This window comes from Panthera leo, chromosome B4 (assembly GCF_018350215.1).
Source record: "Panthera leo isolate Ple1 chromosome B4, P.leo_Ple1_pat1.1, whole genome shotgun sequence".
In the NCBI taxonomy this organism is placed as follows: domain Eukaryota; kingdom Metazoa; phylum Chordata; class Mammalia; order Carnivora; family Felidae; genus Panthera; species Panthera leo.
The window spans coordinates 69,606,407-69,632,508 of NC_056685.1; the positions used below are offsets into that span (position 1 = coordinate 69,606,407).

General features: G+C 36.1%; 1 protein-coding gene across 18 annotated transcripts in view; it reads left to right on the forward strand.

Moving 5' to 3' along the window:
* PPHLN1 (periphilin 1) overlaps nucleotides 1-26,102 on the forward strand; it is a 247,493-nt gene that overhangs the window by 198,900 nt on the left and 22,491 nt on the right. For 11 of the 18 annotated variants that reach the window (XM_042946278.1, XM_042946284.1, XM_042946287.1 and 8 more), the window contains one exon: nucleotides 22,682-23,751. In XM_042946278.1, the coding sequence (XP_042802212.1) occupies nucleotides 22,682-22,876 (195 nt within the window). In that variant the 3' untranslated portion in view covers nucleotides 22,877-23,751. Of the gene's footprint in view, nucleotides 1-22,681; nucleotides 23,752-25,236; nucleotides 26,066-26,102 lie in introns of those variants that run through there. The other 7 variants (XR_006204793.1, XR_006204796.1, XR_006204792.1 and 4 more) reach the window with 2 other exon arrangements.

Here is a 26,102-nt window from a genome sequence, read left to right on the forward strand (position 1 = left end):
TAAGTTTTTTGAGGCAGGAGAGTTTTTTAGGGAAATAGTATGTTGTTTTTCCTATCTTCATTTTACCTGTTTAAAAAAGCTTAAGTGACTTGTTCAAGCTTATACCAGAAATGGTAGAAATGTGACTCTTCCTTACTCGCTGCTTTCTGTTATGCTTATTTGCCTTGAAACTGAGATTTTAAAAAATAATAATAAGTTTCAGTTAGGAGAACCAAAGAGGCTTAATTTTGGAAGTGACACTTGCTTGACTTCTTAAAATTCAGGTGGGAGTCTCATAGGTAGAGATAGGAGGTAAAAGATTCTAGACAGAGGTGAATGACATAAGATGGAAAATAGGGAACTATAAGGAATAATCAACAATTATGAGTAGTTTAGCTGTAGTAAAACCGTATCTTATACAGGTGTTTTTAATCTCTTCTGCCATACTCTTCTTTTCTCCATCCTACTCTTAAGCCACAGCATTTATTGGTATGACTTTGTAGAGTTGATATTGACAGAATTGTATTTACTGTGGTACATTAGAAGGATCTTGAATAGTCTTGAATAATAGGCTCAGAAACTTTGTATTGATTTGATAGAAAAGCTTTGGAAAGAAGCATTCTGGTGTACTGCAATTCAGTTCTGTCACTAACCACCCAGAATTAGTGCAGACCCCACAAGTTAAAGGGTATGGTTCCCAACAATACTGACTGCCCTTATTTCAGAAGCCAGCTGCATTTTGGGGTTCCCCAGGCCACCTGCATTTCTGACTGACTGGCTACAAGTTTTGGGTTTCTCATGACCCCTTTAGTTCTGACAATATGCTAGAACAACTGATAGAACTCAGAAAAGTGCTATACTTACAATTACAGTTTTATTATAAGGGATGCAAATCAGGAAGGAAAGACTGTTTCAACACCACTGGTGTACTGTAGTTCAGTTCTTTTAATTTTTTTATCGTTTTATTTTTTGAGAGACAGAGACAGACAGAGTGCTAGTTGGGGAGGGGCAGAGAGAGAGGGAGACACAGAATCCAAAGCAGGCTCCAGGCTCTGAGCTGTCAGCACAGAGCCCGACATGGGGCTCAAACCCATGAACCGTGAGATCATGACCTGAGCCGAAGTTGGACGCTTAACGGACTGAGCCACCCAGGCGCCCTCCCCCCTTTTTTAAATGTTTGTTTATTTTGAGAGAGAGAGAGGAGCATGAGCAGGGGAGGGGCAGAGAGAGAGGGAGACACAGAATCCAAAGCAGGCTCCAGGCTCTGAGCTGTCAGCACAGAGCCCGACATGGGGCTCAAACCCACGAACCGTGAGATCATGACCTGAGCTAAAGTTGGACGCTTAATGGACTGAGCCACCCAGGCGCCCTCCCCCCTTTTTTAAATGTTTGTTTATTTTGAGAGAGAGAGAGGAACATGAGCAGGGGAGGGGCAGAGAGAAAGGGAGACAGAGAATCCCAAGCAGAATCTTGTCAGGGCAGAGCCCGATGTGGGGCTTGACATGAACCAGGAGATCATGACCTGAGCTGAAATCAATAGTCTGGTGCTTAGCCAACTGAGTCACCCAGGCTCCTCAACTGTAGTTCAGTTCTGGTAGTAAACACTCAGAGTTACTGCAGACCCCACAAGTTAAAAGCACACAGTAGGAGATGAGCAATTAAGGTAGTGTGGGAAAGGGTCTGATTATAGACTGTATTTTACAGAAAGGTTTTGGTAGAAGAAAGGTAGTAGATGGCAAACCCAGGATAGTTTTCTGAGGATAGCTGAATTGGAGCCAGGTTGTTGACAAATTTAAATGCCAAAAGAAAGTAGTTTGAATTCTGTTGATTGGAAGTACAGTTTATGGATGAATTTCAAATATGTGAGAATTAGGATCAGGATATTTTAAAAATACTGGTTGTACTGGTTGTACAGAAATGTTTGGCTGTTCTTCAGGTGAGATATGAGAGCCTGGATTAGATTGGTAGAGTCAGAAATGGAGAACAAGTGCATGAGACTTGTGTGGCAGGTGAATGAATAAAACTCACTTTTTTTTTTTTTAAACTTTTGAACACTTGTGAAAGGGTAAGGGTGATATGAGAGAGACTGAAGATAGAACACATGGATGGAATAATGGATGAAGCAAGTGTGACCATCAATAGCATAGACAGAGGGACTGTGAAATTTTAGAGAAACCTTTTTCTGTGACTAGGGCAAAGGAGAATAAGTGGCAGCCATTTTTAAGGTGCAGAGGAGGTAAGTTGAGGAGAGGCAGTTTTGCTAAGAGTGAGGGGAAATAAGATAGGGAGGGGAGGGTCCTATCAGCAGTTGGAGTTCCTGAATTAGGCTTGGAAAGGACTTAGATACCTCACATGGTGTATGTTGATATGGAAGTCAACAAGAGAGATTCAGGAGTAGATCAAATAATTGCAGTTTTGGACTTTCTCCAACAATTCACAGATCCTTTGAGTAAGAGTAGAAAAGGCACACCAGATTGTTCATCCACAGTTGACCAAGAAAGAACACCTTTAATGTTGCTAAATTAAAAAAAAAAAAACAAAACAAAACCACACACTCACCAGTAAGATGGTAAAAGTGATATTATTGAAAACAAACAAACAAAAATGACACAGACTTGGTCTCTTTGTCTGTAATTCAACTGTTTATATACCAAGAAATTTGACCGGTTCTGTTACCCAGGTTTTTGAGCAGCTACATATTGTGCACTTCACAATTAAGGAGGCAAGTAATAAAAATTAAAATTACATCTATAACTCAGCATAGCTGTTGATCATGATGCATTTTTAAAAGGGGAGATAAAAAAGCACTCTGGGTTTTAATGTTTTTGAAATTTTTTTTTTTAACTAAGGCAGGAAATGGCTAATAAATTTTAGAATTTTCCAACAAAAAGGAACAATAGTATTTTTAAACAAAGTTGAGTTGCTGTGCTCCAGAATACTTTGATTCTCCATCTTCCAAGCCAAATTGAATGTTTCTGTGGTTATTTCCTAACTTCCAAACCTGTTAAATATAATTGATTCTCCGCTTGAAATACTCCAGCAGCTTCTATTATATTTAGAATAAAAATCCAAAGTCTTTACCTTGGTTCTAGAGGTCTGCTAGTTCTGTCTACTACCTCTCCCTCCAAATTTATTTCATAAGGGCTGCAGTCACATTGACCTCTCGATAGAACACACTTTCTTCTCTTCTTGGTGGCCTTTGTTGATGGTGTTACTTCTTCCTGGAATGATCTCACTGGCCTCTTCTCATTTTTCAGGGCTCTGTTTAAATGTTGTCCCTTCATAAAAACATTTCTATATCCACGTGACCAAAGTAGTTCCTCCATCACTGAACCTACTTTATTTTCTTTATACCACCACAATTATACATGTTTATGTGTTTTCATTTTATTATATGTCTTTCCTGCCAAGAAGAAAGCTTCTTAAAGGTAGGAACTGTATATGTTTTTGTTCGCCACTTGTGCAAAGCCTACACATACTAGGTTCTCAAATGATTGTTGAGTGAATGGTTTCTCAGTATTAAGTACTTTGTTTGATCTGTCACTTGATTCTCACAAAAGCCCTGTGAACTAAGTTACTATTACAATCCCCACATTACAAATAAGGCAACTGGAGCTTACAGAATTAAGTGCCTAGGGTCACTCAACAAGACAAACGTAGGAGCTCCATGAACATAAAATCTGTGATCTCCATCACTCTACCATATACTTTTCCCACCTCATTAGTGATTTTAATCCTTCCATACGTTATATTTTAAAAAATAAGACAAAGTAAAATTGGACATTTAAAATGCTTTTGAGCCTACCTTTCTTTGGAGTTGCATCTATGGGGATTTTTTTAAAGGGCTGAATGCTGATTTTTTTGTGTTTCGTTTTGAGGATTGATTGTATTTAAATTACATCTATGTTGTTCAGTATGAATGAGAAATTACTTATTTTGTAGAAAGAAAATGATAAGAAATTATACCTACAGTAATTTTTTACATTTTCTCCTTTCCGTTTAGGCATAGTTGTGGATATGAATGGCTCATTCCTCATGGTCATAAGTTGATTCTTACTGTGCTGAGGATTTGAGTTTGAAGTTTTCACTGTGTAATTATCCACATATGATGACAGAAAGGCTAAGAAAACATAGTTTAATCTGATTTCCATATGGATAGTTGAGAGTATTCAGTATGTGAGGAGAAGGGTGTGTGTGTGTGTGTGTGTGTGTGTGTGTGTGTGTGTGTGTGTATTAACAGAAATATGGGAAATATGTTACAGTCAAAATTTGACTTTTAAAGTTATGTTTTCATTCTAATTTAATGTGGCTTCTTTTGTCTCTAAACCTGAAATAACTTAAGTGCCATTAAAAGGAAAAGACAGAATGCAGCTGCTACACTATTGAGCTATATGGGATAAACATTGGCTTGACCCACTGGAGATGATTCAGTGTTTGAGGAAAAATTTTAGAGCTTTCCTGTCACACCTACACAATGGAGACAGGCAGAACTGGAAACTTTTGTTTTACATGTAATATGTTCACATTTTAATTATTGCTTTATTTTCGTAATATGCAATCTCTTTGACTTCTTAAATAAGTGCGTCACCCTGAATGATACCATTTCTGGACAAGTTTTGTTTTAGGTTTTGGATTTGTTTTATGTGTGTATGTAAGTGTTGTTTGGTTTTGTTTTCTGCATAAAACAAAACATATATGTTCTTAGGCATTTTGAAACTTGTCTATGATAGTCTTTTTAAATGTTTATTTTTGAGAGAGAGAACGAATGAGCAGGGGAGGAGCCGAGAGAGGGACAGAGGATCTGAAGCCTGCTCTGCACTCACAGCAGAGAGCCTGATGTGGGGCTCAAACTCAGGAACCCTGAGGTCATGACCAGAGCTGAAGTCAGACACTTAACTGAGCCACCCAGGTGCCCCTGTATAAGTCTTTTTAAAAAACATCTTTTCTCCTTTGGTGTTTAGTTTTAGTAGTGAAAACTGTATAAATGTACAGTGAAGCAGGGTATTTCTAATTAAATTTTGTTCTCTTCTTAACAGTATGATTGTCAAGTAGGAGAAAAATAGCTTTAGACCAAATTTTAGATGATTTGGCTAGAATTGGGGCTCCCAAAGTAATAGAATGCTGTCAATTCGTGTGACAGGAATTAGGTATTTAAACCAAAATATGGTCTGTGTATTGGATTGGCAATCACTGTATACAACCTACAGCAAAAACATCCTTATACAAGGAAGTCTTACTGGTCAAAAAACAATCCTGAGCCAAGACCTTTTCATTTTAAATACTTTAAAAGTTGAGGTGACTCGAAGTCATTATGTTATCTTTCAAGATACTCTTTTAGGCTTTTCATTATTTTAAAATGACTTTATAATGTAAACTTTCTTCCCTACTTGATTTCAGAACATTTTATTTATTTTGAGAGAGAGCGAGCATGCACAAGTATGGGAAGGGCACAGAGAGAGAGAGAATCCCCAGCAGGCTCTGCACTGTCAGCACAGAGGCTGACATGGAGCTGGAAACTCACCAACTGTGAGATCATGACCTGAGCCGAAGTTGGGACACTAACTGCCTGAGCCACCCAAACACTCCCTGAACTTTATTATGTTTTTACCTTTGTTTTAATGCTACATCAATTAAAAATCTAATTATGATCTTTACTTGATCAAGGAGCAATCTTTGACAGCCCTTGTGAACAGATTCATTTACTAATCTCAAAAAATTTGCATAATAGGATCGCTTGGAAAGGATGGCCAAAATAAAGTTCGAGCCAAGGGCAGAGTGTAAGATTTTAAGCTTTTAAAAATCAGAGATAATGATCTATTTGTTTCCAATCTTATATTTAATGGAAGACAGTTACAAAGGAAGCAAAATAAATTCTTTTTCCCTCAGTGTAATGGGGGAGGTAGTAAGTACAGAAAGAAACCTACATTTCTTAAATATTTAGAGAAATCTGGAAAAATTGTTCTGGAAAAACTTTGAAAGAGGTCTTAAAATTTTGAAGAAATTAAGTTAGAAAAGCAAGGGAATGCAGATGGCGTAGGAAGGCAGGTAAAATACTGGAAAAGGTACAGTGGATGGTATTTTGTTGAGTGAGGAACAGATTTAGTAGCTAAGACTTTACCGAAGAATGTTATTGGGCCAGATCTTCGGAGCCAGAGGAGCAGTATTCTGAGAAGGGTTCCATCTTTAGGATAATGGTGTCTCTGAGTACGAATGTTTAGAATAAGAAGACTAAAAGCAAAACAGTTAGAATTTCTGTGGCGTTATAACAGGATTGTGTTGGTTCAGTCCGTGCTAATATTGTGACTATAGAAATAAAACCGAGAAATAAGCAGGTGCACAAAAGAGTCAGATTTCAGCACTGTGGTATCTCTGAAAACATATTAAACAGTCCCTTTTATTTATTTTTTAAATGTTTATTTTTGAGAGAGAGCGAGTGAGCGGGGAAGGGGCAGAGAGAGAAGGAGACAGGATCCCAAGCAGGCTCCGTACTGTCAGCACAGCCTGATGCGGGGCTTAAACTCATGAACTGGGAGATCATAACCTGAGCCAAAGTCGGACATTTAACTGACTGAGCCACCCAGAGGCCCTTAAACAGTCACTTTTAAAAGTAGAATAATTTAGGGTCCCCTGGATGGCTCTGTCAGTTGAGCGTCCAGCTCTTGATTTTGGCTCAGGTCATGATCCCAGGGTTGTGGGATCTAGCCCTGCATTGGGCTCCGCAGTGAGTGTGGAGCATGGTTAAGATTCCCTCTCCCTCTCCTCTGCCCTTCTCCCTGGCTCACACGCTCTCTTTATCTCTCTAAAATTTAAACCAGAAAAAAATATTAAAAGAAGAATAATTTAGCAATTAATTTTTACAAATGATTTAGTGTGTTCTCAGGAAATAAGTCTTAACTATAAATATTAATTTCTGGATTTTAAATGCTGTAACATGAAGCACACTGAACTCTCACAGAGTGAAGACACATTTTTATATTTATGCTTTTATTGATATAGAACACTAAAAATATGCATGAGGAGATACATAATGGTTCAGTGCATTTTTCCAGGATGTGTTTATATGAAAAATTTCTGTCTATGTTGTATCTACATGTGCACATGGTAATCTTGCCACGAAGTAAGGTTAAAGGGGATACCACAGTCTATTGTTTCTTTTGGCTCTTGCAGTAAGGTGGTCAGCCTTTTGACCCTTATTTTATCTGAACCAATCCAGTGTTCAGTGCTGCTAATCCAAACAAAGATTTCATTTCTGGTTTTCCCTGTTATTCTTACCTAAAATATATTCTAGTCTTAGCCATTTTGCCAGCCAAAAAAAATTGTAACTTAAAAGCATAGGCTTTTAAAATAATAACTCACATTTAAAAAAACAATTTTAATAAATATACTACATATTAAAATATGTATGGTGAAGTTTATTAGGATTCCAGTAGAATTTCATAGTTACAGTATTATAATTTTTACCCTCAGAATTTCAAATAAATAGAAATATTTAGTTGTATTCGGTAATACCAGCTTACCTAAAACTCACTCTCTCTCTCTCTCTCTCTCTCATCTGTCTTCAGAAAGCCTTATTGAGAACCAGATTTATTTACATCTTTATTTACCAAAATTTAATAACACCATCTTGAGCATAAAACGGAAGTAGCAGTGTAACTAGCTGATGTAACAATGACAACATCATGATCTAGCACGGGCTGTTCATTTCTGTGTACAGTTCTTGGTTTTTTTTTAAATGTTTATTCTTGAGAGAGAGAGAGAGAGAGAGAGAAAGAGAGAGAGCATGAGCGGGGGAGGGGCAGAGAGAGAGGAAGACACAGAATCCGAAGCAGGCTCCAGGCTCTGAGCGGTCAGCACAGAACCCGACATGAGGCTTGAACTCACAATCCATGAGATCATGACCTGAGCCGAAGTCAGACGCTCAACCGACTGAATCACTCAGGTGCCCCATGTGTACAGTTTTGTCATAAGTATGTCTCTGATTCTTGAGAGGAACTTCAGTATTCTCTGAGAAGTCATCAGTAGCTTTATTTGTAATGTCAGGTGGATAGATCAAGATGAATTTTAAATAATATGCCAATATTACTCTAAATTTTAGTATTAAAAATATAGACTAGAAGATGCAGATAGACCTTGAAAATATGTATTGTCATTCACATTTTATGGGGTTTATGGACTTTTTCCACTGTATATAATGCCTTCAAAGATAAAAGTAAAATAATTATTTTAAATATTAATTAATTTCAACCTACTTATAATATACCTGATACTGTAGTTCCTCTTTAAAATGAGGCTGTGCTATATGTGTTAGTTATGAATAATTCCTTTCTTCTGGAAAGAAAAAACACAATTTAAGAGCATTCATAATGGTATTATATATTATGTAATTGAAAAGCCTCTCTTTTGTAGACATATGATTAAGTAGATCGATAATATTCTATTTCTTACACTTGCATATGATGAGCTGAAAGCAGATACATTTTTTTTTTTTCAGTAGAAGTAAAAAGAGCTATATTTTTAGTGGAAACTCCAAGGGTTAGTAGTTATTTAGTTCTTACCATGGAAAAGTGTAGCCTATCTTTACATCGGCTAAAGCTTATGAAGCACCTTTGATAGATTTCCAATTGCATTGAAGAGAAAATAGATTTCTACCATCACCTTGGCATTCCTGCCAGTATTAAGCACTGCTGATGAGCTCATAACTTCGGTGCAGGTGTAATTGCCCAGGTCTTTGCAGCACCCAGAATGCCCCCCCCCCCCCCCCCCCCCCCCCCCCCCCCCCCGCCAGTCCAGAAGGCCAGGTATATCTGTTCCAGGTAGCAGGCTATTGTGCTCAGTGTCTTGAGAAAGTTCCTTTTGATTACAAGTAACAAAACCCACTCACTACCTTTAGCAAGTAAAGGGAAAGTATTGAAAGTTTACAAGAATTTCTCATGGGGCAAAGGCAGAAACGAGGGTTAGAGCCAGGAAAGGGAAGACCATCGAGTAGTTTCTCTTCCTTTTTAATTTCCTTTCTTTCCCCCCTGTGTCTTCCTCTCTACCTTTACCAACATCCGTCTTCCTATATTCCTTGTCAATATCAACATCACAAACCTGATTCATAATGGAGTAAACCCTGGGATTCATCTTTATCATCAACACCCCTTAAATTCTATCTTTTATAAATACCTCTTGTTCAATTAACTATAGCTGTCAGATTCCTCTCTTAGCATGGGAGTGAAGGTAGGAAGGACAGAGCAGAAACTACAGAGGCTGCCTATCCATGGAGTACATGTAGTCTTGCCCACCGTTGTGTTTCCTGCCCCTTCACTGGCACCTTTTGTTCGGTGACCTCTTAACAACCCCCACTCCCATCATCTTCACTAAAAAAGATACAATGGCAAACATTTAAAAATTCTCCCAAAACTATTGCATTAGCAAGGACTTCTTTATCTTGAGCTGAAAATTCATAACACTGTGATAACTGGAAGAAAAGTGAAAAATTTTCCAACCTAATATTACAGAAAACAGAGAAAAGGAAAAAAGCACAGTAACACGTGTGCTGAAACCATCACTTAATTTTTCATTGTGAGACATGAAGAAATTTCATAGTAGGAAAACTGATTTCCCCTAAAATCAACTTCTCAGTAAGAATATTAATGATGAAAGACATGGAATGATAGAAACAGTGTACCTGGTTCACTAAATTGCTTGGGGAGGAAAAAAAAAAAAAAGGATCTAGCTTCCCCTGCAGAATACTTCGGGCATGTCCCTTTTCAACCATAAACTACTTTTTCACCAACCACAGCATAAGTACCTTACAGAACAGTAGTTCTTTCCTCAGCCTGAGGAAGATAGCTGATCTTACCTGTTTATTTTTTTTTTAAGACTTTCTTTTTCTTCTCTTCTCTTCTCTTCTCTTCTCTTCTCTTCTCTTCTCTTCTCTTCTCTTCTCTTCTCTTCTCTTCTCTTCTCCTCTCCTCTCCTCTCCTCTCCTCTCCTCTCCTCTCCTCTCCTCTCCTCTCCTCTCCTCTCCTCTCTTCTTTTCTTTTCTTTTCTTTTCTTTTTTTTACAGAGCACACAAGCAAGAGTGGGGGAGAGGGCCAGGGGGGTGGGGGGTAGAGAATCTCAACAGGCTCTGTGCCCAGTGCTCCACACAGAGCCTGACATGGGACTTGATCCTGTGACCCTGGGATCATGAGCCAAAATCAAGAATTGCACACTCAACCAACTGAGCCATCCAGGCACCTCTTACCTGTTCATTTGTCAGTTTATCTTAATTGCATCCCTGAAACTGTATGGGAAAATAGTCCCAAGTTTCAGATTTTACTAAGGGAATGATAAAGTATAGACATGAAGCACATACATACAAATGATGTCACATTGTCTCATAATAGTAACCTACCTTCCAAACTCCTCCAGGCCACTTTCTTTACACCATTCTTCAAAACCTAACAAATTAATTTCTCTTTGCCAAGGATTTAGTCTCAGTCATGGCTTTATTTTATTTTGGATTTAAATAATTCTGTTGGATTATAGCAGCAGTATGGTAAAAGGTAAATTAGAAACCCAGACTGTGAGTATCATACTTTTTACAGCTAACTCCCTTTAGTCTCTCTGCTTCTGTATTTTTATAAAATGGGGTAGTTATACCAGAGTTATTTGTGAGGATTCCTGATACATAAAATAATGTAAAAGCCTGTATGAAAATGTTGCCAATGACTTAAGTGTTTCTCATATGCCAGGATTTTTTTTTTTAATTTTTTTTTTAACGTTTATTTATTTTTGAGACAGAGAGAGACAGAGCATGAACGGGGGAGGGGCAGAGAGAGAGGGAGACACAGAATCTGAAGCAGGCTCCAGGCTCTGAGCCATCAGCCCAAAGCCCGACGCGGGGCTTAAACTCACGGACCGCGAGATCGTGACCTGAGCTGAAGTCGGACGCTTAACCGACTGAGCCACTCAGGCGCCCCCAGGAATTTTTCTTTTAACTATATTTGAAGCTAATAGAAATATTTACTTAAATATAGATGCTGTTTTATTTATTTTATTTATTTATTTTTTAAATTTACATCCAAGTTAGCATATAGTGCAACAATGATTTCACAAATAGATTCCTTAGTGCCCCTTACCCACTTAGCCTATCCCCCCCCTCCCACAAGCCCTCCAGTAACCTCTGTTGTTCTCTATATTTATGAGTCTCTTCTGTTTTGTCCCCCTCCCTGTTTTTGTATTATTTTTGTTTCCCTTTCCTTATGTTCATCTGTTTTGTGTCTTAAAGCCCTCATATAAGTGAATTCATATGACATTTGTCTTTCTCTAATTTCGCTTACCATAATACCCTCTAGTTCCATCCACGTAGTTGCAAATTGCAAAATTTCATTCTTTTTGATTGCCAAGTAATACTCCATTGTGTGTGTGTGTGTGTGTGTGTGTGTGTGTGTGTGTGTGTACACACACCCTTAATATTGGATTCTCTTCACACACACCCACCCCACATCTTCTTTACCCATCGATGGACATTTGGGCTCTTTCCATACTTTGGCTATTGTTGATAGTGCTGATAAACATTGGGCTGCATGTGTCCCTTCGAAAGAGCATACCTGTATCCCTTGGATAAATACCTAATAGTGCAATTGCTGGGTCATAGGGTAGTTCTATTTTTAATTTTTTGAGGAATTTCCATACTGTTTTCCAGAGTCATATGCCAGGAATTTTTAAATGCTATTAAACAGAAAACCCTTTAAAATTGTAACCCATAACCACTTCTAGTCATAGAAGTGGTTCCTTCCCATTCTCCTAGAATTTTTCCTACATAGCGAGCCCTCTCTGAGGACTTAAAGATTGGTCTTGGTAATTGTTAAAACTTTTAGGTTCTGACTCATTTTTCTGCATCTTCACAAGTTAAAGCAACCTTAATGTTGGATTCTCTCCAGCCTCCTTTGTTGGAGATCAACTGGGAGGAAGTCCAAGGGGGTTTTGGAAGTAACTTAGCTTCGTTGCTCCTACTGACAGATCTCTCCTGTCAGAGGGTAACTGGATGAATGGAGGTTGCTCCTCTTAGATCTCTCAAACCATGACTTGAACTCATGAAACGGTGAGATCATGACCCAAGCCGAAATGAAGAGTCGGACGCTCAACCGACTGAGCCACCCAGGCGCCCTTACTATGCAGTTTTATTTCCAAGCTTCCAGGTTGCCTGCAATAGCCAACACTGTCTCAGTGCTTTTAATCCTTCCTCTTTCTCTGCTTATTATGATCTTTCCTTTGGAATTATTATACTTTGTATTTCTCTGTAAAATTCACTATATTTTGCCTTATCTTATGATTGTTGTAAATGTATTACTCTTTTTTACTAGAATTTAATGTCTTTGAAAAGGGTGTGTTATATTAGTGACCAAATCTAGTGCCTTGTACATAGTAGGTGATTTCTAGTTGGCTGGCAGGCACAGTTATCTGTTGTTCAAATTTATATCTACATTTACAGATTCATTAATATCTGTCATTATCCAGGGTCCAAGCAAAACAGATCTATCTTCATTTATAAGCTGAGATGATCAGAACCTTATGCCCACTATTGGGCCTACTTTGCTTTAGATTTCTTTCCCCTTTAACATTTTATTATGAAAAATTTTTAAATATTAGGAATTATAAAGTGCACACATGTACATTCATCACTTACATTCTATAATTAACATTTTTTATTTGCTTTGTCACTATCCATTCCTGTATTCATCCAGTGATTCATCCTATTTTTTGATACATGTCAAAGTATGTTGCAAATCTTAGTGCACTTTATTTCCTATGTACTTCAGCATACATGTCATTAAGTAGAGTTCATTGTTTGTGGCTTTTTTCTTTTTTTAAAGAAATAAGATATTACAGATATAAAGCCTGTCTCAGATCCCTGCTGACTCCTTTCCTTCTTAGAGTTGTCATTCTTGTGTATGTTTTTCTGTTTTTAGTATATATGTGTATATACCTAAATTAAAACTTTTTAAAACATATATAAATGGCATCATGCTTCACATACTTCCTTTGCAACTTTTTCCGTTGTTATTAATTTGAGATTTTTCTAGTTCCTATATCTAATCTCTTTGAGATCTGCTTTTGGCATTGTTAAAGATTGTGTAGACTGTGGAATTACTTCATTTATTTTTGTCTATTTAGTGTATTATGATTGAAAGAATTAATAAGGTAGAAATGGTAAAAAAAATTAAGTATTAATCTTTGAATCCTATACATTTATAAATCTGTATTTATGGATGAGAATTTTACAAACAATGGTTGCTAAGAGTTTGTAGCATTATTCCACTTTATCATTAAATTTGGAGTTACTTTTATTTGGTTGTAACAATTGTACCTACGTATTGAATGCAGGCAGTTGAGATCTAATCCATGTGTTCATAATGCATTTCTTAGCAACCACCAGTGTTCTTTTCAGGAGCTGTGCTTTTAAGAGCCAGTGGGGCTGCAACTTTGAGGAGGAAGTCTCAAAGATACTTTTTCTATTAATATAGCACAAGCAGCAACATAGATTACAATAGTTTTGACACCTTCTACATTACTATAGACCCAAATTAAAGGCTTTAAATTTGTCTTCAGTATTTAACATCAGTATGCTGTTATTTTTTCCTGACCTCATCAACACATTAGACATTATGAATGTTTCCTCTTATATTAAGCCTCAATTGGAGTTTCTTTTTTTAACTCACATTTTTATACACATTTCATCAAAAGATTGTAAAACATTTTACACATACTAATTATTATATTTCACAGTGCTCCTTTAAAAGTGGTAAGCTTTTGTGTACACTATAATGGTAGAAATAATTACAAATATATATTGTTTAATTTACCAGGTCAGCACTTACCACTACAGTTTTACCTTTTTTTTTTTTTTTCCACTTCTCAATCCTCTGTATTAACACTGCTTAGTAGTTTTCTGTGTTGAGGGAAATTTTTTATATTCACACTGTCCAGTATGGTAGCCATTAGCATTTGAAATAGAACTAGGAACTGAGGAACTGAAATTTTTTATCTTATTTTATTAAAATATAAATAGGTATGGCTAGTGGCTGCTGTATTGGACAGCACAGCTCTCTAATCTCCACCATGCCAGTAAACTGCTTTTGCAGCTAACCAGCCAGCCCCTTAGTTTCCCAGTCTAATCAGTCTGTGTTGTCAGCTGCTTTGATTTTTCTCTGACATTTGATTGATTACATCCTTCTTTTACAAATGTTTTTCTTGGCACCTGTGCTTTCACTCTCTTCTCGTGTTTAGTCTTCCTTATTGTCTCTCCTTTGGCTGATATTGGTGCTGTTAATTTTTTCTAAGTTGATTTATTTTGAGAGAGAGAGTACGAGCATACGAGGGGCAGAGAGAGAGGGAGAAAGAGAGAATCCCAAACAGGCTCCTCACTGTCCGCGCAGAGCCTGATGTGGGGCTCAAAGTCATGAACCGCGAGCTGAAACCAAGAGTTGGCCGCCTAATCACCTGAGCCACCCAGGCACCCTAATATCAGTGCTTTTAGATGTCTACTCTAGCTGTCTTTTGCTCTCAGAGCAGACTTTAGCTATTTATTCAACATGTACTGAATATCTACTTTAAAAAAAAATTTTTTTAACATCTGTTCATTTTTGAGAGACAGAGCGTAAGCAAGGAAGAGGCAGAGAGAGAAGGAGACACAGAATGCGAAGCAGGCTCCAGGCTCTGAGCTGTCAGCACAGAGCCCGATGCAGGGCTCAATCCCACAAACTGTGAGATCATGACCTGAGCCAATCACACACTTCAACCATCTACTGAGTCACTGAGGCACCCCACTGAATTATCTACTTTCTATCAGACATTGGAGCTAGAAAGAACTTACTCCTTATTTCAAGGAACTCCCATGGTCTTAGCTGGCATTAATGCTAAAGATCTCTTCTTCCCCCACCCTTAGTCTTTCCTTCCCTGTCTTTCTCCATCCCTCCCTTTTTTCCTCCTCTGTTTTTTTCTCCTGAAGTCCAGACTCCGCTTCTTGACAGGTGCCTCAATTACATACTAGAGCTTATCTCCCCTTCCCAATACCCTCTCTCTTGAAATAAGTAAAAGTTTTAAACCTCCCACTTATCTTTCTTCACATTATTGTATCTGTATTGCTTCTTAATTACTGTAAAGCCTCTAATCTCACCTTTCTTTAGCATATCACATGACATTCATTGTCTAGGCTCTCACAAGCCCTTGATGTTGATAGCCATTTTCTCTCCCTGATACATCCAAAGGATCCAATTCCTCCTTGTAGCTCTTTCCCCATTTGCTATTTGCCAATTTATAGGTTGAGGTCTAAACTTTTGGGGAAAAAAGCTCTTCATGATCTGAATACACTCACCACTCTAGCTATGCCAAGCCCATTGAATTTCCCCAAAATGATGTTTCCTTTTCCTCTCTCTGGTTTTCCTCGAGTGAACATCTCATGTTCAAAGAATCAGTACCATTTTCTAATACTCCCTTCTCTAGACAGAACAGGTGTTTCTTCTCTTTCATCATCAGCATCTCTATATCTAACATAAATGCTTCCCATATAGTAGGCGCACTATTCTGAGTGCTTTTTATTACCTCATTTAATCATTATAACTGCATACTCAGGTCTGTAGGTCCTGAAACTGAGACTGGACGAGGTGACTTTCCCTCTTTTTTTTTCATTTGTGTGATTAAAAAAAATTTTAATAGACTTTGTTTGTTATAGCAGTTTTAGGTATACATAAAAATTGTAAGAAAGTAAGAAATACTCCCTCGTTGAGCTTCCCTTCTCATTAGCATTTTGCATTGCTGTGATACTGGCTCACCAATCACAACTGTACCAATACATAATTATTAACTACAGTCCATAGTTGGCTTTAGGGATCACTCTTTTGTGTCATATAGTTCTGTGAATTTTGACAAATGAAAAATATATGATTTTATATACAATATCATACAGAATAGTTTCACCACCCTAAAGATGCTATGTACACCTATTTATCCTCCTACTGCTTCCCCTTCTACCAACCATTGATCTTTATACTGTTCCTATAGTTTTGCCAGTTTCCAAAATGTCATGTGGTAGGAATCAAGCATTGGGTAGCCTTTTAGACTGACTTCTTTCACTTAATAATAACTATTTAAGGTTCCTCTTTTTTGTGGCTTTATAGCTCATTTCTTTTTATCACCAAAACTTATTCTAGTGTATGAACGACTCACAGTTTATCCATTCATCTACTGAAGGACATCTTGGATGCTTCCAGTTTGGGGCAGTTATGCATAAGCTGGTGTAAACATTTGTATACAGGTTTCTGCATGGACACAGTCTCCAGTTCATTGGGGTAAATAACTAGGAGCACCATTGCTGGATCATATGCTCAGATTTTAAGTTTAGCTATGTAGGAAACCACTAAACTGTCTACCAGAGTAGCCTGTATCATTTTGCATTCCCACCAGCAATTAATGAGAGTTTCTGTTCCTTAACATTCTTACCAGAAATTGGGGTCATCAGTGTTATGGATGGTAACCATTCTGATAAATGTGTAATGGTATCTCATCTCATTGTTTTAATTTTCAGTATACTAATGACATATGATATTGAACATCCTTTCATATGCCTCTTTTCCATCCAGATGTTTTGTTTGGTGACGTGTCTGTTCAGATCTTTTGCCCATTTCTATTTTTTAAATTAATTAATCTATTTGTTTATTTTTTATTTGAGAGAGAGAAAGAGCACGCACAAGTGGGGGAGAGAGGCAGAGGGAGGGAGAGAGAATCTCAAGCAGGCTCCACACTGAGCATGGAGCCCTACGTGGGGCTTGATCCCATGATGCTGGGATCATGACCTGAGCCAAAACCAAGAGTTAGACGCTCAGCCAATTGAACCATCCTTTGATGCCCCCTTGACCATTTTTAAATCAAGTTGTTTGTTTTCTTATTTTTGAGTTTTAAGAGTTCTTTGTGTATTTTGGATACCAGTACTCTGTTAGATATTTGTTTTGCAAAGATTTTCTCCCAGTCTGTAGTTTGTTCATTCTCTTAATAGTGTCTTTCACAGAGCAGAAGTTTTTAATTTTAATGAAATCCAGTGTAACGATTTTTTTTCTTGGAACATGCTTTTGGTGTCATCTAGATTTTTTTCTTGTTATCTAGCAGAAGTATTAATAGTTTTGCATTTTACATTTAGCTCTATGATCCATTTTGAGTTAATTTTTTTGGAATATGTAAGATTTATACCTAGATTACCCATTTGTTTCAACACTATTTATTTAAGACTGTCCTTTCTCCATTGAATTGCCTTTGCTCCTTTGTGAAAGATTAGTTAGTTATATATGAGTCTATTTCAGGCTTTCTATTCTCTACCATTGATCTATTTGTCTTCTTTTGATAATGCCTTACAGTTGAGATTACTATGATTTTATAGTAAGACTTAAAGTCGTCTTGATCACTGTGACTTTATACTAAGTGTCAGTCCTCTGACTTTGTTATTTTTCATCCACACTGTGTTAACTATTCTGGGTCTTTTGGTTTTCCATATAAACTTTAGAGTCAGTTTGTCATTATCCTCAAAATTACTTGCTGGGATTTCTACAGCAACTGTGTTGAATTTACAGATCAAGCTGGGAAGTGCTGATATCATAACAATATTGAGTCTTCCAATCCATGATCTTAGAATATATCTTTTTATATCTTTTTTGTTTTTATTTAATCAGTGTTTTGTAGTTTTCCTCATATAGATCTTGTACATATTTTGTTAAATTTATACTTTGTGTATGTACATGTGTTTGCATGTGCTGTTTTTAATTGCAAATTTAAATAGTTCATTGCTGGTATGTAGGAAAGCAGTAGACTTTTGTATGTAAACTTTGAATCTCGTGACCTTGCTATAAGCACTTAGTAGTTCCAATAGGTTTTTTGTCAGTTTGGGGACCTTATAGACAATCATATCATCTGTGAATGCAGTTTTATTTCTCTTTCTCTTGGTATACTTTTCATTTCCTTTTCTTGTCTTATTACATTAACTAGGATTTCCAGTACAATGTTGAATAGGAATGATAAAAGGGGACATCCTTGTCTTGTTCCTTATTAAAGAAAGCATTTACTTTTTTACTTTGTAATGTCAGCTTTAGGGTTTTGTAGATTTTCTTTATTAAGTTATTTATTTATTTATTTATTTATTTATTTATTTATTTATTTATTTATTTTAGTTTGCAAACATTTTTTGTCACAAATGAATTTGCAATGGATTTTGTCAAATGCCTTTTCTGCATGTATTCTGATCCTGTGATTTTTCTTTTCTAGTTTATTGATGTGATGGATTGCATTAATTGATTTTCAGATGTTGAACAAGTCTTACATGCCTGTAATAAATTTCATTTGGTTGTGGTGCATAATTATTTCTATATATTCTTGGATTTGCTAATATCGTATTAAGGATTTTTTTTTTCCTTTGTATCTATGTTCTTGAGAGACTGGTTTGTAATTCTCCTTTGTTGTAATGTCTTTGTCTGGTTTTGGTTGGTAGAGAATTGGTATCATTTCTTCTGTAAGTGTTTAGTAGAATTCACCAGTGAAACCATCTCATCCTAGTGCTTTCTGTTTTGTAATGTTAATTGCTGATTAAATTTTTTTATAGATGTAAGCTTGTTTGAATTATCTGTATCTCCTTGTTTGAGTTTTGGTAGACTATGTCTTTCAAGAGATTGGTCCATTTCATCTAAGTTAACAAATTAGTGGGCATAGAGTTATTCATAATATTCCTTGATTATCCTTTTAATGTCCAGGAGATCAATCTGTAGTGATGACTCCTGTTTCAATTTTGATATTAATTAGTTTTGTCTTTTGTTTTTTTCTTGGTTAGCCTGACTGGAGATTTATCAATTTGATTTTTTCCAAGAACCAGCTTTTGGTTTCATTCAATTTTCTATTGTTTTCACCTTCATGGATTTCTGCTAGAACAGAAGTTGGAATTTTTATTCTCTTTGCTTAATTCCCTCTTCTTTTTTTAGTTTCCTAGCTTAGATTATTACTTTTGTATCTTTCATCTTTTCTAAATGTATTTAATGCTATAAATTTCGAAGTACTGTTTTTGCTGCATCTCACAAATTTTGATAAGTTGTATTTTCATTGAGTTCAAAATATAATTTCTCTTGAGACTTCTTTGATCCATGTGATTTTAGAAGTATGTTGTTTAATCTCCAGATGTTTGGGGATTTTCTAGCTACTTTCTCTTGATTTCTAATTTAATTTTATTGTGATCTGAAAGCATACTTGGTATGATTTCTGTTCTTTAAGATCTGTTAAGGTATGTTTTATGGCCCAGAATCCTGGTGAATGTTTCATGTAAGCTTGAGAAGAATGTGTAATGTATAAAATGGGTTTCACCAGGAGCAAATCAAGGTATCTGCAGGGCTGCACTTCCTCTGGAGTCTCTAGGGGAGACTCTATTTCTTTGCAGGTAAAGACCAGTAAGTTGCTAGAGGCTGCTTGCATTCCTGGACTGATAGCTCCTTCTCCCATCTTTAAAATGCATCACTCAACCTTTGTTTATGTGGTAACATTTCCTCTCTTTCTCTGATTCTTCTTCATTCCTTTTTAAAGGACTCCAAGTGATTACATTTTGCACACCTGGATAATCCAGGATAATCTCCCTATCCAAAAGTTGTAACATAATCCTATCTGCAAAAGTATCCTCCTGTGGCTGGCTAGTGGCTACTGTGTTAGATAGCACAACTCTGTAATTTTTACCATTCCACCAAAGTGCTCTTAGAGAACTTGAATGCAAATGATAAAGATGGTTTGTCTGAAATGAAAATTCTCCTAACAATTTATATTGACTTAATTTTTGGTTTCTCTCTTTGTGGACACAAAGGTAAGGACTAAATGATATACATTTTAGGGAGTTTTATGTCATTATGAGCAATTACAGATAGAACAAACTTGCTAGATACTATCCTTCCAGTCATTGGACAGCATAGTTAATAGTAAAAAGCCTTGATAGTTTTATTTTGTCATATTCCTTTACTCCTAGGAATACGTTGTAAGAATCTAACTATTATCACAGGCCACTATAATAAAGTACTGTGAGAAACCGCATTTGGGTAGTGTTTTCATCACCCTGGCAAATTTAACTGCATTTCTATGTAGTTTATGTAAACCCCACCCATACTTTAACCTGCTTCCCATTTCAGTGAGGTTCAATCAGGGGAAAAAGCAACAACAAAAAAATCTTCCTGTGTGGCCTGTAGATATCAGATTTGAAGATTATTAATGCATTTCCAGCTAGGGACCATAAGCAAACAAACTCTCCTGCAGATAACTACACCCTTCCTGTTCGGGATTGAGTTTACTGTGGAACAGATTTCGGAAATAGGTTTCTGACAGTTGTGAATTTTATTTATAAAACGTTGGAGGGTGAGGCTCTTCCTTTAACAAAAAACTAATTATTTCCTGTCCAATGTCCAACCAGTACATTTTAAATAGTCTTTTAGAAAATTTTCCCTTTCATAGAGAATTATGTTGCTTTGGGCAGTTCTGGTTGTTTTTGTCAGCTAACATACAAAAATTTGCCTGTTTCAATGAATAATTCAAAAAGGACTTACAATTAAAAAAGAAAATAGTCTTTAAATGCTTGTATTATCTTGTCTCCAGAGTGACAGTAGTTTACAGTTTAAATAAATGCATAAACACATTTTAATGTGTTTTTATCTTTGATATGCAAATGTGTAGCATATTTATGTTCAGTAAATATACTAAACGAAGAGTTACAGTTTAGGTAAAGTGGATTTACATTAAAGAATCTGCAGGTTAATTCACAGTGTAACATTATCCTCATCTACTACATCTGTTATAAAGAAGCCTGTAAAATTTAGGCCACCCACAAAGTGGTCTGCTGAGGCCTGTGGTTGATGTTAGAATGCTGTTATTATGTGGGCTGACTGGTTTGGTAAGGAATTTGCCTCCACTAAGACTGAAACATCATGGTTCTGACTTTCCCCCATGGGGACTGCATTGGCTTGACTTCGGTACTATGTGTTTGTTAAACCAGCCAGAGTGCTCTATTGCCTTGCCATCACATATAGTATCATGTGAATGGTGTACTGTTCTCTCAGTTGGTTTGTTAGAGTCGTAATATCAATTCCGGGCCACATAAACCTTAGGATAAACTGGAATAAATGGTTGTTTAGATAGCTGAATTAAATTTAATGGCTACTATGAGTATATTTCATCACTATTTAGAAAAACATGTGTGTTGGGGGGCTGTTCTGTGTTCATTGAAGAACTTATTCTTTTAATTTCCTTGGGGCTTGTGGAATGGTTTTAAGAGCAAGGAAATGAATTTAGTATAATCCAGCAACCTAGTATTAAGTCAGAATTAAATATTCTTCTTTAAATAGCTATTTTTAAGGGGAAAAATATTTCAGACATTTAAAATATAACAGCAACTACCACAACAACTAGTAGTGATCATTGGAGGAATAAAAACTCATAAACCAAATGTCTCAAATCACTTCTTTCTAAAGTTTTTCAAAATGAAAAAAAAAATCCTTTTGCAGAGAATAAACATGTTATATTGACTGTTTTTGTTAAATTTAGAAAAATTAAAATTCATGTAACAGTTCTTTTAAATCAGATAATTTGTATTTCACTTAGTTTTCATGGATACTTAATTGTAATTTTCTTTAAATACATGAATTACATAGTATGGAAAATAGCAAAGAAATCTAAATTGCGTTTTGTGACTACAAATTAAGGAAATGATATTTACTGGGGAGAATACTTAGCAATTTTTGGACAAGGAAAAATATCTCATTGTCACTGAAAAGGATTATATGTACATACTGAAGTAAAAAATACATATTGAGGTAGAAAATTTATATGCATGTATACACATGTGTATATATGTGTGTGTTTATATATACATACACATGTATACACATGCATGAACTTGTGTGTTTAACATTGTTTTGATCTTAACTCTGCCTTGGTGACTTTAACTGTGGTTAAATAGAATTTGCAAAGGTGTTTTTGTTTTTGTTTTTTTACTTTTCATAAAGTTTATTTTGAGAGAGAGAGAGAGAATTGGGGAGGGGCAGAGAGGGCGTGGGCGGGGGACAGAGGATCCAAAGTGGGCTTTGTGCTTCCAGCAGAGAGGCCAGTGTGGAGCTCCAACTCACCAACAGTGAAATCATGACCTGAGCTGAAGTTGGACGTTTAACCAACTGAGCCACCCTGGCACCCTGAAAAGTTTTTTCAAATAGATACTTTTCGTCTTTTGTTTTTTGTTTGTTGTTTCGTCTCTTTGTTTGTTTGTTGTTTGTTGTTGAATTTGTCATCTGGTCATGATTCAAACAAATAATCCAAAGTTAGGGCTCAGAAACTTTTTTCTTCCAAACAAGCAAATGAGTGAAGCCATGAATGTGCCTTACCTAGCAAGCCTTTGTTCTTTGATGTCCTTTTAGTGTACTGCCTGATGCTGACAAATGCCATGCCTAACTTCTATAGTCAGTGACGTGGTATATCAATGTTTTTCTACTCATTATCTGCAAATCTCAGAAGTTTACATAGCATCTGACAGTAGTAACTACTCAAGGGTGAGGAAGGTTCAATTGTATTGTGTCTCCCTTTTTGAATTTAGCATCGTAATTCTGCAAACTGCATTAGCTCAATGTTGGGCTAATTATTTTTACTTTTAGCTAACCACAATGTATTTTCACCTTTCTAGGTTTACCGACAAGACTGTGAAACTTTCGGGATGGTTGTGAAAATGCTGATTGAAAAAGATCCTTCATTAGAAAAGTCTATACAGTTTGCATTGAGACAGAATTTACATGAAATAGGTGAGAGGTGTGTTGAGGAACTCAAACATTTCATTGCAGAGTATGACACCTCTAGTCAAGATTTTGGAGAGCCTTTTTAGAAGATTGCTCAGGCAAAAAAAATGTTTCTAGATTTTTTTTTTCCTTTGGATTCTGTAAATCCTTAATATATAGAATTTTTGTGATGAAGAGAAATACTTTATGATAGTCGACCACATTTCCGATATCAAATAAACATCTAAAATAGTTTAAGATATTTTAATTAGAATTTTTTAAATCCACATGTAGAACCTCCTAATCCATACCTTTTATCCCCCTAAAATGATGGGTCAGTTAATTTTTCAAGCTTTGAAAAAGCAGTGTTGGAGAACAGCTCATGTTCTGTAGTCTTCAGTATGCGATCATTTGTTTTGGTCACATAGTATATAATTTATAGGGTAGAGATCGTTCCACTTAAACATTAATAGTCTTTTTGCATTTCATAGTCAGTGATACCATGTGAAAATGTTAGAATTCTGAGTTGTGATTTTATTGACTTGTTGCTTGCTTGTTTTAGGCTTTGTAACTTTTAATATGTTCAAGTATACTATCCAAATAAACTGAATACTCCAGTATTTTACAGAATATTTGCTTTAAGATTAATTCCCATTATGATAAAATAGAGCACTTAAATCTTAAAAAGACCTCATAGTAAAATCCTGTTTTCCAAGTAAATCAACTCAATGTCTTCTATTAAAATAATCCTGAAACTCCTGACCAGTCTCACAGATGTCTGAGTCTTAAACAATATCATATATAAAGCTAAGAGAAGGGGCAATTTGAGATGAAAGATGAGAGCTATTTTCAAGTTGAGATTTCTTTAAAAACTTCTAATTGAGAGGCATTCACTTTCCAATGTCCCCTCTGTAAAGAGAGCTTTCATACTATTTTTACTTTCTGATTTTATACTCTAATAAACTTTTGCCTGCTGCTCTAAATAAATAAATAAATACTTATCATTGAAATAGAAAAATTTCGAATATGATGAAGTAGTGGAATTTCATTTTTTTCCCAGGCCCATATTTCCCATCTCAAGAAAAGTTCATTGATAACATATCCACGATCAAACCATTTACAGATTCCTTTGTTAATCACATTATGCTTTTATTTATATCTGTTTGTAGTTGTAACAAGATCTTTGTTGTGTTGCCCTTTTTTAGGGATCGTTAGCCCTCAAAAGTGTTCTTTAAAGAAACAAAGCAGAGTAGGCAGTAAGCCCAGCACAACTACCCCTCACCAAACAGTCTATGTAAACATTTCTCCATGAGTGAGCCATCCAAATCACGGGTTACTTAAAAATCTAACTGGGACCATTAGGATATTCCACTCATTTCCTGATCACTTCCAGCTGCCCAGTGGCATTTAGCCAAAATATGTATTTCTGTGGCATTAGGAAACCTTAAAATCATGCTTGTTATTACTACCCAGTTTCATTATCCTCCCATCCCTCTTTCCATTTCCATTCTCTTCTCACTTGAATTCTGGCATTATCTTTAGTGGCTTACATTGATATTATCTAAAGAGCTACCCCAGAGTAGATAAAAATTACATTAAAAATGGAATCAGCAGTACAAATAATTTTGGTGGATCCTATATGGGTGCCTCAAAATATGTATTGTCCCATTCCACAAATGTAAAAACTAATTGAACATAATTATTTTTCTTAAGTTTCTTATATGAGACTGCCTTGAACTCTTATTTTTGCCATTTAAATGTACATAAGCTGAAACTAAACCCCACATATCACCTCTGGTATTCTTTCCTAATTATGAACAGTGATTTTGTTACCACTTTAGAAAGAAAAGACTAAGAAAGTACTGATGTTGGTTCTCCCCTACCCCCATGTTTTTCTTTTCCTTAAATATTCTAAGTCCAGGATTCAATTCCTTTAGTCAAGATGTTTCATGTTTAAAAATAAAAGTTAAGAAACTACCATCAAGGCAAATGAGTTGTTCATTCTGTTGAAATTCATTAAACTAGAAATTCATTAAGCTAGAGGTTTTGCTTACAGATGCATTTAATTGTAGGTTCAACAGATAATTTCTTCTTCTCTCCTTTCCCCAAATTATATTCAACATTTAAAGCTCTTTATAGCTTGCCATCAGCATTATTCTGGTAGGCTTGTCAGTGTTAATTCTGTTTGTTTTTGACAGCTTTTTAAAGTCCAGTTTTAGGATAGTTGAATTCAGATGTGTACGAGAGTGTGTATTTTACAAAATGTTCTTGATTAATTTGTTTGTAAAGTATCCATTGTTTTTGAGTATGCCCAGCTGATATGATAAAATTTTCATTGTCTTACCATAAAGCCTTGATGATCAACAGGGAGAAAGCAGATAGTGTGAAGCTTTTTGTGAATTTTAAAAGTGCAAAATAAAGCAACCAGGTTTAAATAATTGGATTGTCTTTTTTTTCTCTTTAACAGGCTTAAAGTATTTTCCTGAAATGTAGATTTTTATTACTCCCTACTGCAAGATTACTCAATGTTCATTCAGTTCACCCACTCAGCAGCAGGATGGAAGAATTGAGAAATTATTAACTTTGGTGACTTAAGGAGTGTTGATATCTGAGCAAGCAATTAAATGAGATAAGATTGAACACACAGAAGTGCTCAGTAATTGTGTAATTATGAATCTGCGTTTCAGGGAATTGTAGGATTAAAATCTTAACCTTTTTATGGAACCTCTGGAGGAACCGTGTCTTTGGGACCTGGTTCCTAGCAGAGTTTGGAATGTTGTAGTTACTTGTATTCCTTGACACTTCACAAAAGAAGTGACATTTGACCATAGGTCTTGGAGAAATAGGACTTATTCAGGCAGAAAAGGGGAAGTAATAGAAGTCTAGGAAGAGGAGAATGGTACAGGGAAAGATGGAAGCCTGTATGACTGAAGCCGGTTGGGAAAGATGTTAGGGGACAAATTTAGGAAAAGATTGGTTAACAGAAAATGATTTTGAATGTTTTTAGCTTTATCCTTTTTCTTCTACTCATTCAAGAATGACATTTGAAAATACTGTCTTTGAAGATATTACCTTTGTATTTATTCTTGCCCAAAACACTAATTTCCCACAGCCTCTCAGCCGCTTACCAACTCTGAGCCAGTTTATAGATCCAGAACACCTTGAAGAAAGGGCAGGCCAGCTCCCCTTCAGAAAGGATTCTGCTTGCACCCAGACATTGCATAGTGGTTTCAGCTTCATTTCAGAGTTTCCTGCAAGGGATCCTAAACTCCAAAAGCTCTGACAATTCTTTGGTGACAACTTTGGAGACTGTATTCAGTGTCGAGGGCATCC